Source organism: Habropoda laboriosa, unplaced genomic scaffold (genome assembly GCF_001263275.1).
Source record: "Habropoda laboriosa isolate 0110345459 unplaced genomic scaffold, ASM126327v1 scaffold523, whole genome shotgun sequence".
NCBI lineage: Eukaryota > Metazoa > Arthropoda > Insecta > Hymenoptera > Apidae > Habropoda > Habropoda laboriosa.
Genome location: NW_017100752.1, coordinates 1116571 through 1129329, shown reverse-complemented (window position 1 = coordinate 1129329; position 12759 = coordinate 1116571). Strand labels below are relative to the sequence as shown.

Sequence of the window (12759 nt, the reverse complement as noted above, 5' to 3'; positions counted from 1 at the left end):
ATATATTTTTCCATATTTTCCTTTAACAATTTTTTATGTTCTCGTAAAAGTATCGTAAAATAGCTCCAGTTCCCCTTTTTTAAACATTTTTACGTCGACATACGTTTCCAAAATAAAAATTTACGCAAAAAATTTTAAATATTAAAGCTTGAAACAACCCTGAACATTTTGGTTGTCTGCACAAGGGTTAACCCTCCGTAGGTAAACATATTTTTTCACACTTCGTAGGTAAACTGGGTAAATTATGTCCAAGTCTAATTTTTTTACAGTTTTAAGTTTTCAAACAATCTAAAAAAATTTTGTAGTACTTATCAATCTCTCTACTACATTATAGAATTGTTCATTAAGTCAAATGTTTCAAACTTTTTAAATAAAAATAATAATTCGTTTAAAAAAAATACAGGAGTGAAATGTTTATATTTTATAGTTTAAAAGTAACCCTACGGAGGGTTAAAATATAACTAAGAAATGAAAACACCATACGCGGTGAATTTGGTAGCTTCTAACATTGTTCGACACGTTTATTAAAAACTCTGGAACGTCCAAGTAAATAATGATCTAAAAGCCAAGATCCAAGAGTTATCCATCGGCCACGAAGAGTCGGTTTTTATTTCCGGTAGTGCACTTTCTCGCGACGCGAAGCAGAAATTCACGTAACATTAAGATAGTTGATGAACATCGACGAGGCATCAATAAGGGGTTTATTCTGCGGTTAGTACGGAGAAAACAGTTCGATCATGCTGCGATCTCGCCGGTGCTCGCTCCAAGGAACGATATTCGAGAAATTTGTCTTAATGTTCATGACGGGAGATCGTCTGAATGGATCGAACACGCTCAGAAACTCGTCTATCGACCGCTGACGGTTCGCAAACTAGCCTCCAGGACTATTTTACGACGAATAGAAAGCAAGGTGAAATGGAAAACCTGATGATAGCCGAAATACGAAACCTGTAAAGTCGATCGTTGCGTGAGTAATGCTGGAATCGTGTCTGATTGGAAATTCTTCTTACGTAAGGGGCAAAATGAACGGTGCAATTGCTGAGCTGAATGGATGCTGCTGCTGCAGACGTTTAAAAATTTCCAGTAGCTGTCGTAAGAATGAAAAATGAAAAGATTGATCGTTATGGTGTGCAATTTCTTGTCTATTGTTATTACGGAAATTTGTTAGTTTGAAAAGTAAAATGAGTGTTTTATTATTTTGAATCGAAGATCTATGATATTCTTAATAATGCGAAAATTTTAATAATTTTTTATTTAATAAATGAGCGTTTTATCATTTTGAATCGAAGATCTATGATATTCTTAATAATGCGACAATTTCGACAATTTTGTATTATTAATAAATGAGAAATTTGTACAAATATTCTGGAACTTCTAGGTAATAAACGTATTTTGTTTAATAATGGATAAGAGTAGGCATTATTCTAGCACGTTAAAATCAAAACATGTAATAATTATTTTTCAAATTAACTTTTCATAGAATTTTATTGTTCTTATTGTATTTATTATTTAGTCCCAAGTTTCTAATTTTCAAAGACAGACTTTCAGTTAACTTTAAAATGTCTGTTTCAGAAGATAAAGTTATAAATCCATTTTTATAAAAAATTAGAAACTTATTTATTTGCAGGACATAGTACCGTATACGTTAAACAATGCAATTATCAGCTACCTTTAAGCAATCTGTAATCCTTGACTTGGAACATGTGCGCATCGCTAGAAGTCCTGATTAATCTTTGCAGTTTTGTGAAGCAGAAAGTGTGATAGGTACTGACGAATGACAAATTTGATGTATTTTTACACTGCAAAATGATAAAAAGTTGTTTAATTTGTTGAATTAATTAACTAGTTTCAGGCATACTTTACATAATTTAATGAGATATTTCTGAAGATGACGTCTTAGGAAATTTTATAAAATTCCAATAGTATCTTCAAACTTTATTTACTTTAGATAATTAGTTATAATAAACTTAGTTCTAAACAGCCGAAAATTGTACTTTCTATTAACGAATCCTGTACATTTATGTTATGCACCTACTCCTGAAACATATTTTTTCATTATCGGAAATTAATTTGAAATTCTACGCCAATTACCACTCATAGGTATCTCATTTATAAGATACAATTACTTTTCATCTTACTACTTTCTAAATAGTGTTGATTTCACTTTAACAACCGCATCAAATTTATCCAATAGATTGTACATTATTTTACTTAAATTAATATACTAAAGCATTAAATAGCACAGAATGAACTTCCTAATTTTTTAATAGACACACTGTTCACTCTTACTGAAACGTATCAATTTTATACACCACTTATGCATATTAAAAAGAGACAAACTTTTTGGTCTTGTATACACAGGATTACATATGGCACTGGAAGTCCCATAAACTGTATTATATCCCCCCGCTCCGAACTTATACGCAGCATCGTATATTTCTTTTTCCATTCATTGCCCTTTCTAAAGAATACCATGCATAAAAACTTCCTGTTCGGATGAAACACATCTGACTTAACTCCTGACTCTATAAACGTGGATCAATTTTATCCGGGTTAATTCTAAAGGTATTGACTTCTCGGAAACTAATTAGCAACGGACTTTCGTTTCCTCTTGTAAAGAACGTTCTTCGATAGTGGAATTTTATTTAGAACTTTTAAAGAAACTATATGAAATTTTTCAGATTTTTAGAAAAATTCGTGGCCATCGACTGGGTCAAAAATGACCCATAAGCACTTTCCAAGAGAGAATTTATATGTAACTGAAACTTAATTAAAAAATTCGATTCATATCAATAATACGATAATACTTATCAGTATTGAACATTTATTTTTTTTGGAAAGTTGCTGAAGGGTCATTTTGACTTATTGTTAGCCGGTATATTTTGTGTTAAAAGTACCAAACATACGTTTACGTAGTAGGGGTTACTAATCTATCAGGTCATCCCGTAAATTCATGTCGAATTTTACAATATTAATATTTTCAACAAACCTTTAAATTTGATAAAAAAGAAACGTAAGTGCCTTTTGGTTTCCCAACTTTTTCCTACTTTTGTTTATAAAACCATTTTGTCGTCGCTATAGAATTTCCTTGGATTTTCATTAAAATATCTTTCGCTTTCGACACGAACCTATACAATGAACTGATACATTATTTCAAGACATTTGTTTATCTCATTATGCACATCAGCCCGCAGAACCAACTAAACAACGACTAATTAATCGACCCTATAAATCATCAAAAACACAGTTCATACTTGTGCAATCTACAACACACGAAAGCGTTCTAAAATCGGATAAAGTAACCCGATCATATTTACTGGTACCACGAGAATTTCTGTCAGAGTGGAACTCCCAAGGAGGTAGCTGGCTCCAAACAAACGGCGTGGCCCGATCGAAAGAGGAATACGCGGCAGTCTGCGTAGCCACTGTAACGAAACGAAGGTGAGCCAAAACGAAACGAAGAAACGAAGAGAGCGAGGCACAGCGTCCCACCGAACACGCTTCTCCGGTGCCTTATATCCCGTTCGATCGCTGCAAAGAAGCGTGGCGCAGCGAGCGCGGCGCGAGCGAATCCCCTGGGACCAGGCAGACGAACAATTACGCCGGTTGTTCTAGGCAAGTGGAGCGAAATCCACGATCCATGAACTAGAACCAGCCTCGTTCTTCCGAGACACTCGATTGGATCGATTCGCCGGTGTAAAACCGGCTGGGCGTTGGCGGCTGCTGCCAGCAGAAAAGAGACAGAAAGAAAGAAAAAAGAACAGGCAGCTCGGCAAGGGAGAGGGATGGATTGGATGGACGGGGAAGAAAGAAGAGAAAGAGAAAGGAAGAGAAGATACGAGAGCAGGAGAGGAAGAAGAAAGATCGAGGCTCGATCTCTCTGAGTGCCTCTGGCCGCTGGCCTCTCCCCTTCCCGCCCACCAACAACCGATCTCCTTCAGTGCCGGCGCCGCACGAGTTTCCTACAAGTGGACTTACAACCTGCCCCACGATTTTTTACATTCCGTCTCGCTCGTCCGAACTTCGCGTTTCGAGCGTGACGCGATCGCCGCGATCGGCCCCTTTCTGATAAATAATACGCTCCGTGGCTACTGGCTCCCTCCTGGAATTCAACTTTCCTACTTCTCGGGGGATGAAGCTGAGATGAGACGGGAAACGAGGAGCTACCACGTTGTCGATCACTTTTAGAACGGACTGATCAGGTGTGTAAGTATTGTTACTTGCGTCGACGAGACTTCTTTTCAGGTAATATTGGACGATACCTGTGGTGGATACGGTAAAATGATTATACGGTGGAATTTGAAGGTGGATTCCATGAAAGTGTGCGGGTTTGTTAGATGGAGAAACGGATTCGAAGGAGATCGGTGTTTACTGATCAGAGGGGCACCGAATCTTAGTATTACGCACCTGTTCCTCATACCACGGCCCTACGTAAACCTCCTGCGTTCAACCTGCGCGGCACCGCGTCGTAGGCACTGGTAGATAGGATACCCGTGGATCTCCCTCCCTCGTTCCTGGTCCCCTTAGCTCTACATCTCTGTTAGCGATGGATTCGATCCCAGATTAAGCTTCCAATTCAGAGAAAACGTTTGCTGGAAAGTTCGATCTTTTTGAAGATCTGAAAAATATTTTGGGGGTTTAGCGTGTAATTCTGCAATGCATAGATGGCAATTTTGAAATAATTGTAAGTATGATGGTATCGTTGCGATATAAGCACTGACATATAATTGGGTCCACACTACCTGTGATGTTATTGCGTAAACATTTTGAAATATATATGAAGTAATATTTGAAATTCTTAGTCCATTATAGCACTCAGTAACTAAACAAACAACATAAACAATAAATTGTTAAATTATTAAGTATTATCAAATCGTGATTAACCAATAGAAAGCAATAGATTGCAACTATATTAACAATTATACAGAATGGGTCACCTAGTTATCTTCTCTAGTAGCTATCGTGGTACGAAAACATTTTTATACATAATTTAAATGGTATCAAAGAGTGAATAAAATGGAAAAAAAAATTTCTTTGATGGAAGAAATGACAAAAACTGAAAGAAAGTTTCACATTTGATTTAAAATTTTAAGGTTGTATTATTACGCAATTTAAGTGGGCATAACACAGCAAAAAAAAAACATAGGATACCTTGAAAAATAGAAAAAAATGGCATTCACTCTTTAAAGCTACTTAAATTACGTATACAAATTTTTTCGTACCACCATAGCTAGAGAAAATAAATAGGTGGTCTGTTTTACGTGGCCCACCTTGTATATCCCTCCGTTATTGTTAAAATATTTCACTTTATTTGAGAAAGTAAGCTACTTAATTTAGAGTCACTTTTGTAGATTTTGCAATGCATACTGAATAAAATCCGCTTATACATTAATTCTGAAGTATACTCAATTTTAGGTTAACATGTAATGTTATCTGTAATACGTATTTGATTTTTACATTACAAGATACGAATGTTGGCTGGATCACCACGTTATTCCACGAATTTCCATTTAAACACAAATTTCTAGACTGCTTCGACTTCTATTTGCATGTCTAATTCAAATTTTCATGCAAATTAAATTAAACTTGTATACGGATTACGTAAATACAATACACCCTTACATGTGCATTCAAGCATATTAGAATAAGCACACGTAAAGCGTGTACCCGTATTCCGACACTCCGAATAAAATGTCCCTTCTATTCCGATTTAAATTAACCTCTACGTAAATTCATGAACTCGAACGTGATCCCGAAATTACATAACTACAATTTTCAGGTATCTCATTCTACAGTCATACGTGACGTTCTTTGTCTTAAAATGGAATCCACGTGGCTGTATGAACTTCCAAACCGAACTAACTTCCCACGTTGTTATTGTTTCCAGTAAAACATAATACCCTCTTAACTATTACCTTTTCAATGACGTTCAGTGTACTTACTAGTGTACGCTACAAAAAACTTACTACAATCGTTTGAAAGTAGTTTGAAGAGTAAACAACTTGTAACATTACAACGTACTATTGCTCCAAAGTTAATATCTTTATTGTAATATAATCAGCTCTAAAATCAAAACAGCTAATCATCCAGACTTCCTTCAAAGCGATCAATTTTCGAGTTATCTCGGCAAAAAAACAGGCAGCTTGAAACTTGGTCTACCATAGTCTGTACACGAAAGTCTCATTCCCATCGCTAGAGCCTGCTCCAGGTTCTCCTACGTCTCGGTTGGACTCCCATTGGCCGGTTCCATCGGACTCTGTCGCACCGTCGGCCAGGAGCGAGGCAGTCAGCGCACAGCATCCAGCAGCAGCGCTACTAGCGGCAGCTGAACGGAAAGACTCCCAGGCAAGTCGTGGTCGGTTACTTGTGTGCTCGCGTGCGTGTGGACCATGCGTGTGCCTCGGCTGCGTGGGTGTGCGCCGAGGTAGCCTACCTGGCGGCGTCCAACACGCAGTAAACCGCGCGCTCCTTCGTGTCCACGATCCACGAGAAAGAAGGGACGTATAAACGCGTCTCTGTGGCTGCCACGGTTTCTCTCCCGACGCCTGTTTTCACCGTATTTCCGCGTGATCTGCATCCCGGAAGAGGAGGTGCTCTGAGAGTAATACTTCTAGAGGTGGACGGTTGGGATTCGTGTCCGAAATCCGTGTGCCCCCCTTCCAATTCTGTGCGCGATTCACAGTGTGTCGCTAGTGCGGATCGATCTGTGTATGTGTGCGTGCTTACGTGGGTGTTCGCGGATGGTTTCTCGATAAAACAACAGGGAAACGAGGAACAGCGTGGTGCCGAGTGAACGAATCAATGTAGCCCGATCCTGTCGCCGCGACGAATGCTTCCGCCAGCGAACGTTGGACAGGATCGAACGTATCAGACGGAGATGCAATTACGGTGGACCATCGGCAGAGATTAAACGTGAAATCGGAAAGTGTTCTCGGCCGACGTTCCTCTGGTGAGCATTTCTAGGATTGCGTTTCGTTCGCGTTTCGCTGGAACCTGGGGATCTGTGGAAACGGGCTGGTCCACGTTTGTTGCATTCCTATAGGCATTCGCGATTCCAACATGGCCGCTGGGACTAGCCGTGACCGCTGGGTCCGCGGGAGCCATGTTGGCAGGTGTGCTCGACTCGAGATAACCAGTTCACGTTCGTAGACGCACGCGGCTGGCCAAACGGGAGCGGGTTCCATGTATTATCGCACAATTGTCTGGGAAATGCGATATGCGATAGGAACATCAACAATTAGTCATACTTTTATCTTGAGGCGGCTTAGACTTTTATTTTATGTGAAGTCTGTATGGTTGGTGATTGCTTTTATTGAGAATGAGACGTTTCTTGAGAGGATTGAATTCTTTTTTTTTTCTTCTTTTAATCACTCGATAGATTCGATCGATAGATAAAAGGTGAAACGATGGATTTACTAAAGAGACGATATCTGATAACAAATGCTCGAATGAAGTGTTTCGTTTACAGTGAACTGCGGTGAAAGAATTTTCCAATCTCTTGAGATAGTTTAAAAAAAGGTTATTCTTGACTTGAAGAGACAAAGCAACGGTGTAAACCGCCCTATGAAATATCGGATTTCTTAGTTACAATAAAAGCAATATGTATGGATGTTTAATGGTAGTCACGGATGAATAGCAAGATGGCGGATATGTTTAACGTGGTTTACACTTAACCTTGTCACGTGGATTCCTACATTCACTATCAAAGTAATAATTAAAAGTGTTAATATGCGTATGATAGATTCGTTTTTCAGGACACAGTGATTCTATTCTGTCGCTTTGTTTTTCAATGCATCTTAAGCTAAAAGAAGATTTGTTAAGTTAAAGGAAAGAGAAATATTGTAAACGCTTCTAAAGTCCTTGAATTGCGTTTCCATGGCATTTCGTAATCGAAGTATACGCGTTACTGATTTTGCAACAACGTGAAAGTCATTTTAGAAGTTGCTGTCTCAAAATACTGCCACTACCTGTTTCATACTTTTTCAAGAACTCTGAATCATTTATGTCAGAGTAAACATTGCACGTAGTAAAAGTCTTATCTTATCGTAACGATAGGGTGAAAATAAAAATATTTAACTTCATCAGTTACAAAAAAATAAAAGAAAGCATTCATTGATCGCTATATTGCGACTGCGATGTTCTGAACATCGAAACAATGTCACTATTTTGTTTACAAAATCAATACGAAACAAACAAATGCTTTATGATAAACAAGCATTTATTGGTTCATAGAAATTCATTAAAGAAAATTAAGTGTATTAACATATAGGATTTTAATTTCAAAATACATTATTATTTATCCATTATAGGAAATATTATGAACTGATTTTGCAGAAAAGCATGAGAAAGAAAGAAAATATTTTACCCAAGACAAAAAACCTACTGAAATAAAACTTATTAACAATATACGTAATTGTACATAGAGAGGAAAGAAAGGAAGTGGAAAAAGCACTTACTAAGATAAGGTAATTGAATAGAAAGCTAATATAGCTCTTCTAATTTGTCAACTTTTCCACTTGAGTAAATGCAGTAACTCTTTATAAGATATTTAATAGATTTAATATTTTATAGACAGACATTGCAAAAATCAATTTTCCTTAAAAAATTGATATTGTAAACAAAAACGAATTCTTTCCTTTTACAAAGTACACGCACTGGAATGATATCTATACAATTAACTAATCACCTGACAGGTAGACGGTAGTGCGTTTCAGTATCTGTTAATCCCACACATTCCAAGCTTCAAATGTAAATTCATCTCGCACGGTAAACAAGCGTGGCAACAACAGGCCATTGAAAAATTGCAAAACAACCAGCGATGAGCAGAAGGGTTGGTTTGAATTGCAGGTGTCATCGGTATGCCGACGGACATCGTGGCGTCGTCGGCCTCGGTCTCGGCCACGGTCTCGGAGGAGACGAGCAGAGGTCGGGACCTGGGCCTTGGGCCGTCACCAAGGTCGGCTCCCTCTTCAGCTGGTGCATCATCCTCAGGATCAGCGGCACAGTCGACCTCGAGGGGCTTCGATCCGTCTAGCGCCCTTGCCGCTTATCACCACCATCGACATGGCCTGGTAGCTGGTCTCGGTCACCCTCATCACCGCGAATCCTCAGCATTCGTGCCTGTAGTACCTTCGAGGTTGCATCTGGCACCTTATCCAGGTGAGATGCATCCGCATCTCACCGGACCACCTCCGTCCTCGTCGACCACGTCAAACTCGGACCATGAGGTCGGCGCGGAGACATCTGTCGCGAGGAAATCATCCTCCAGCTACGAGATCATGGCTATGATGGCAGATAAGAGGAAAGAGCTGGCTGCTAGGGCTCTTCTGCTACCCCCACCGCCACTTCTAGAACCACCTCCTGGTTATCCGGTTTTCGCTGGACCTTTCCCTGGAGGATCTGCCCTCTACCCACCTGGTGGACCCTTGGCGCACCAGCATTTAGATAGGAGGCTCCTTAGAGCGCCTGGCAGGGCATCGAGGCCCAAGAAACAGTTCATATGTAAATTCTGTAATCGACAGTTCACGAAATCGTACAATTTGTTGATACACGAGAGAACACACACGGACGAGCGACCGTACTCGTGCGACATCTGCGGCAAGGCTTTCAGAAGGCAGGATCACCTTCGGGATCATAGGTAATTTTGTCGGGGGATAATGTTCGTTTTAGTGGAATTTTTTTAGTGGAAATTTGTACGTTTTTTTGGATGAGATCAATTGTTATTTATTGTTAATGTCAATGCTGGTTTAAGAATTTTCTGTTTGTGTTGGTGATGGTAGGATGAACAAGTATTTGTGTAATTTGAGTGTTGTAGAAATAATATTTATGAATTAATTGCTTTTGGTAAATTTTGTACGATGAACTTTTTACTGCAAACATATTGCGAATGTAATTAATTAATTAATTAATATTTTGTTGGTTAAGAGAATTTTGGGAATGGGACAGCGATGTGTATTATATATGTTAAATAGTTTACATTCATGCAGCATTGCCATGATTTTCAACAATCTAAATTGGTTACTAAGTAGCTACATTACGAAGATAATAGTGACAATAACAAATTATGCTAATTATGTTTTATTTAAAGCATTCAACGAAAGTATCTGCATTGCATTTATTTAAAAACAATAGTATGACTTGGCAAAATTAGTGTTTTAAGTAATTTATTTATATTCGTTTAAATTGTTATTCTTGTACAGTTCTTGTAAATGTATATAATTAAGTAAAATTTAATATAAAATTTATTTAAAAAGTGAAAAATGATAACCATATTTGATACAATATTTTAAAGCAAATAGATATTTTCATATGCAAATTAAAAGTCCATAAATACAAGTTATGTTAATATGCATAAATGTATTAAATTGTAAACATTCATCGTAGTCTAAAATTACTCATTTTTTTCGATAAACAGCAACATTCTCAATGTTTAGAATATTTTAATTTTCTTCAGTTTTTAACACGTTATAATTTTAAATTAATCATCATTAATTAATCACCCTATCACTACAATTTCAAGCTTATAATTTTTATAGTATTTCATTAACACGTTCACAGTCCGAGACGAAATCGTATTCTCTCCTCGTACATCTAAGAACACGATCTGTTTCGCTCGTTGAACATTTTTATTAAATTTATTGTAATTTCCAATTGAATATGTAAATAACACTCATAATTGAATTATTCATATAAAAATTGAAACATAAACCAGTCTCTGTATAAAAAATATACGATTTCTGATTTTGGACTCTAGTGACCCACATGTGGACCGTGAAACGTGATAATCATAATATTTCAAAATATTAATAAAAAATTCTGCAATCTATTCCTACTAAAATATCTCACCTTTTTACTAATTTAATCTTTAACATTATACCTTGCATCAAACTTGTCTAAAATACCGTTCAAATCACCATCATTCTACTACTCTGAATTTTAACAGTTTTTCTGCTTCAATTACAAAATTAATCGCAACTAACAGAACACCTTCAGCATCTTCTCTTCGTTCGAATCGGCTGACACAGTCTGGTGCTCGTTGCAGGTACATCCACAGCAAAGAGAAGCCATTCAAATGCGGCGAATGCGGTAAGGGTTTCTGCCAGAGCCGCACCCTGGCTGTGCACAAGATCCTTCACATGGAGGAGTCACCACACAAGTGCCCTGTCTGTGCACGAAGTTTCAACCAGCGCAGCAACCTGAAGACGCACCTCCTCACGCACACAGACCACAAGCCTTACGAGTGTACCTCTTGTGGCAAGGTGTTCCGCAGGAATTGCGACCTCAGGAGGCACGCGTTGACCCACGCGGTAGGCGACGTGCCACCTGAGGCTTTGGAGGAAGCTCTAAGGGACGACGACAGCCCGGAAGAGGATTGTCCAGAGGCTGGCTCGTCGTCATCGACGTCAGTGTCTACGACAAACTGTTCTCTGCCATCTTCTACAAGCAACGCGTCTTACGCCCCGCAAGGGTCATCGGGACCACCGCAGCCATCTCCAGTTTCAGCTACCACCAGCACACTTTCTCAGAGACCTCAATTGCAGATCAGAAGAGACCTACTTCCAGCCGTGAAACCGTCCACGGTGACTAGCGGTGGAACGAACGGTCACTCGATCACACAGAACCCTCCAGCCGCATTGCCACCCCCTCCCCCGTTAATTCTGACCTCGTACAGACGAAGGATCGGTTCACCGGGACCGTCAAGAGTGCTTCTTGAGCTGCAAGAGCGTGAGAGGGAGAGAGAGCGCGAGATCGAACAGAGTAGAGAGAGAGAACGTGACAGAGAACGAGAGGAAGAGGTGTCACGACCCCCTAGGGCACCCACCCCTCAGCCACCACCGCCTCCCAGGCCTGCTCCCGCCAGGCAAGGATTCACTATAGCAGACATAATGCGCCGGTAGAAGGGGCAGTCCACAATGGGGGGAGATACCAAATGATCGTCTACTTTAAATTTAACTCTGGAAAGAGGGACATTTTGTTTGGAATGGAATTTTCATGGACATCATTTGGATATGGTTTTTGAAGTGATTGATCTTTTTGTAAGGAGTATTTTTGTAGTTGAACGGGGTAATGAAGAAGTGGCAGAACGAAGTGGTTAAATGTGTAAGGAGCAATACGGATTTCAAATTGCGTCGGATCATATGTCGATGGTTTCTTAACTTGGAAAGTTTTGATACTAATGTATGATCTATGATGATAGGGACGAGATGGGGTTTTTAAACTGATCTCGTTGGAGATTTGCTTGACTCCGTTGCATAAGTTGTCTTTATGAACTTACGCTAGCTTCGATTCTTGATCTCTTATGTATTGGAGAAGATAAGAAATGCCAAATGTGAGCGATGTTCTTAAGCGGTAGGAATATTGTCACGACGATCAAATGATATTGTTTTTTTCATCGATTTTCATGGGGATACAATAGCACACATATTTTTTTCTTTTTTTTTTTTTATGCAACGATAGAAGTCTGTCAGAGATTCAGAGTTTTGAAAATTTGTTATAGACTGTGGTATTGTTTAGTTTATTAAGAACTCGGAAGTATATAAATTGTATAATCCCTTTTACTACAAGATTAAATAATTGTTTATGAATAGAGCGTTTATAATTTTTGTACATATCAAAATATTAGAAATATGTAAATTTGCTGGATTATTAATTTGTAATGAAACATTGAATTAGAAGGGAAGACGAGAAATTATATTAATGTTATTGTTACATTTTATTGAACATGTAGTTAAATTGCAAAAATGAAAACGAGAACGTCAG

General features: G+C 38.6%; 1 protein-coding gene across 1 annotated transcript; it reads left to right on the top strand.

Annotated features, from left to right (window-relative positions):
• Window positions 1–6888: 6888 nt before the first annotated feature.
• LOC108577163 (protein bowel-like) lies at window positions 6889–12081 on the top strand. The gene is made up of 3 exons (XM_017940272.1): window positions 6889–6949; window positions 8848–9637; window positions 11042–12081. Exons 2-3 carry the CDS (start codon window positions 8859–8861, stop codon window positions 11895–11897), a joined length of 1635 nt encoding a protein of 544 aa, XP_017795761.1. The 5' UTR covers window positions 6889–6949; window positions 8848–8858; the 3' UTR covers window positions 11898–12081.
• The last annotated feature ends 678 nt before the right edge of the window (window positions 12082–12759 follow it).

Coding starts and splice junctions, on each gene's coding strand:
- LOC108577163 (XM_017940272.1), top strand. CDS start 8,859: ATGCCGACGGACATCGTGGCGTCGTCGGCCTCGGTCTCGGCCACGGTC. Junction 9,638..11,041: donor GATCACCTTCGGGATCATAG/GTAATTTTGTCG, acceptor TGCTCGTTGCAG/GTACATCCACAGCAAAGAGA.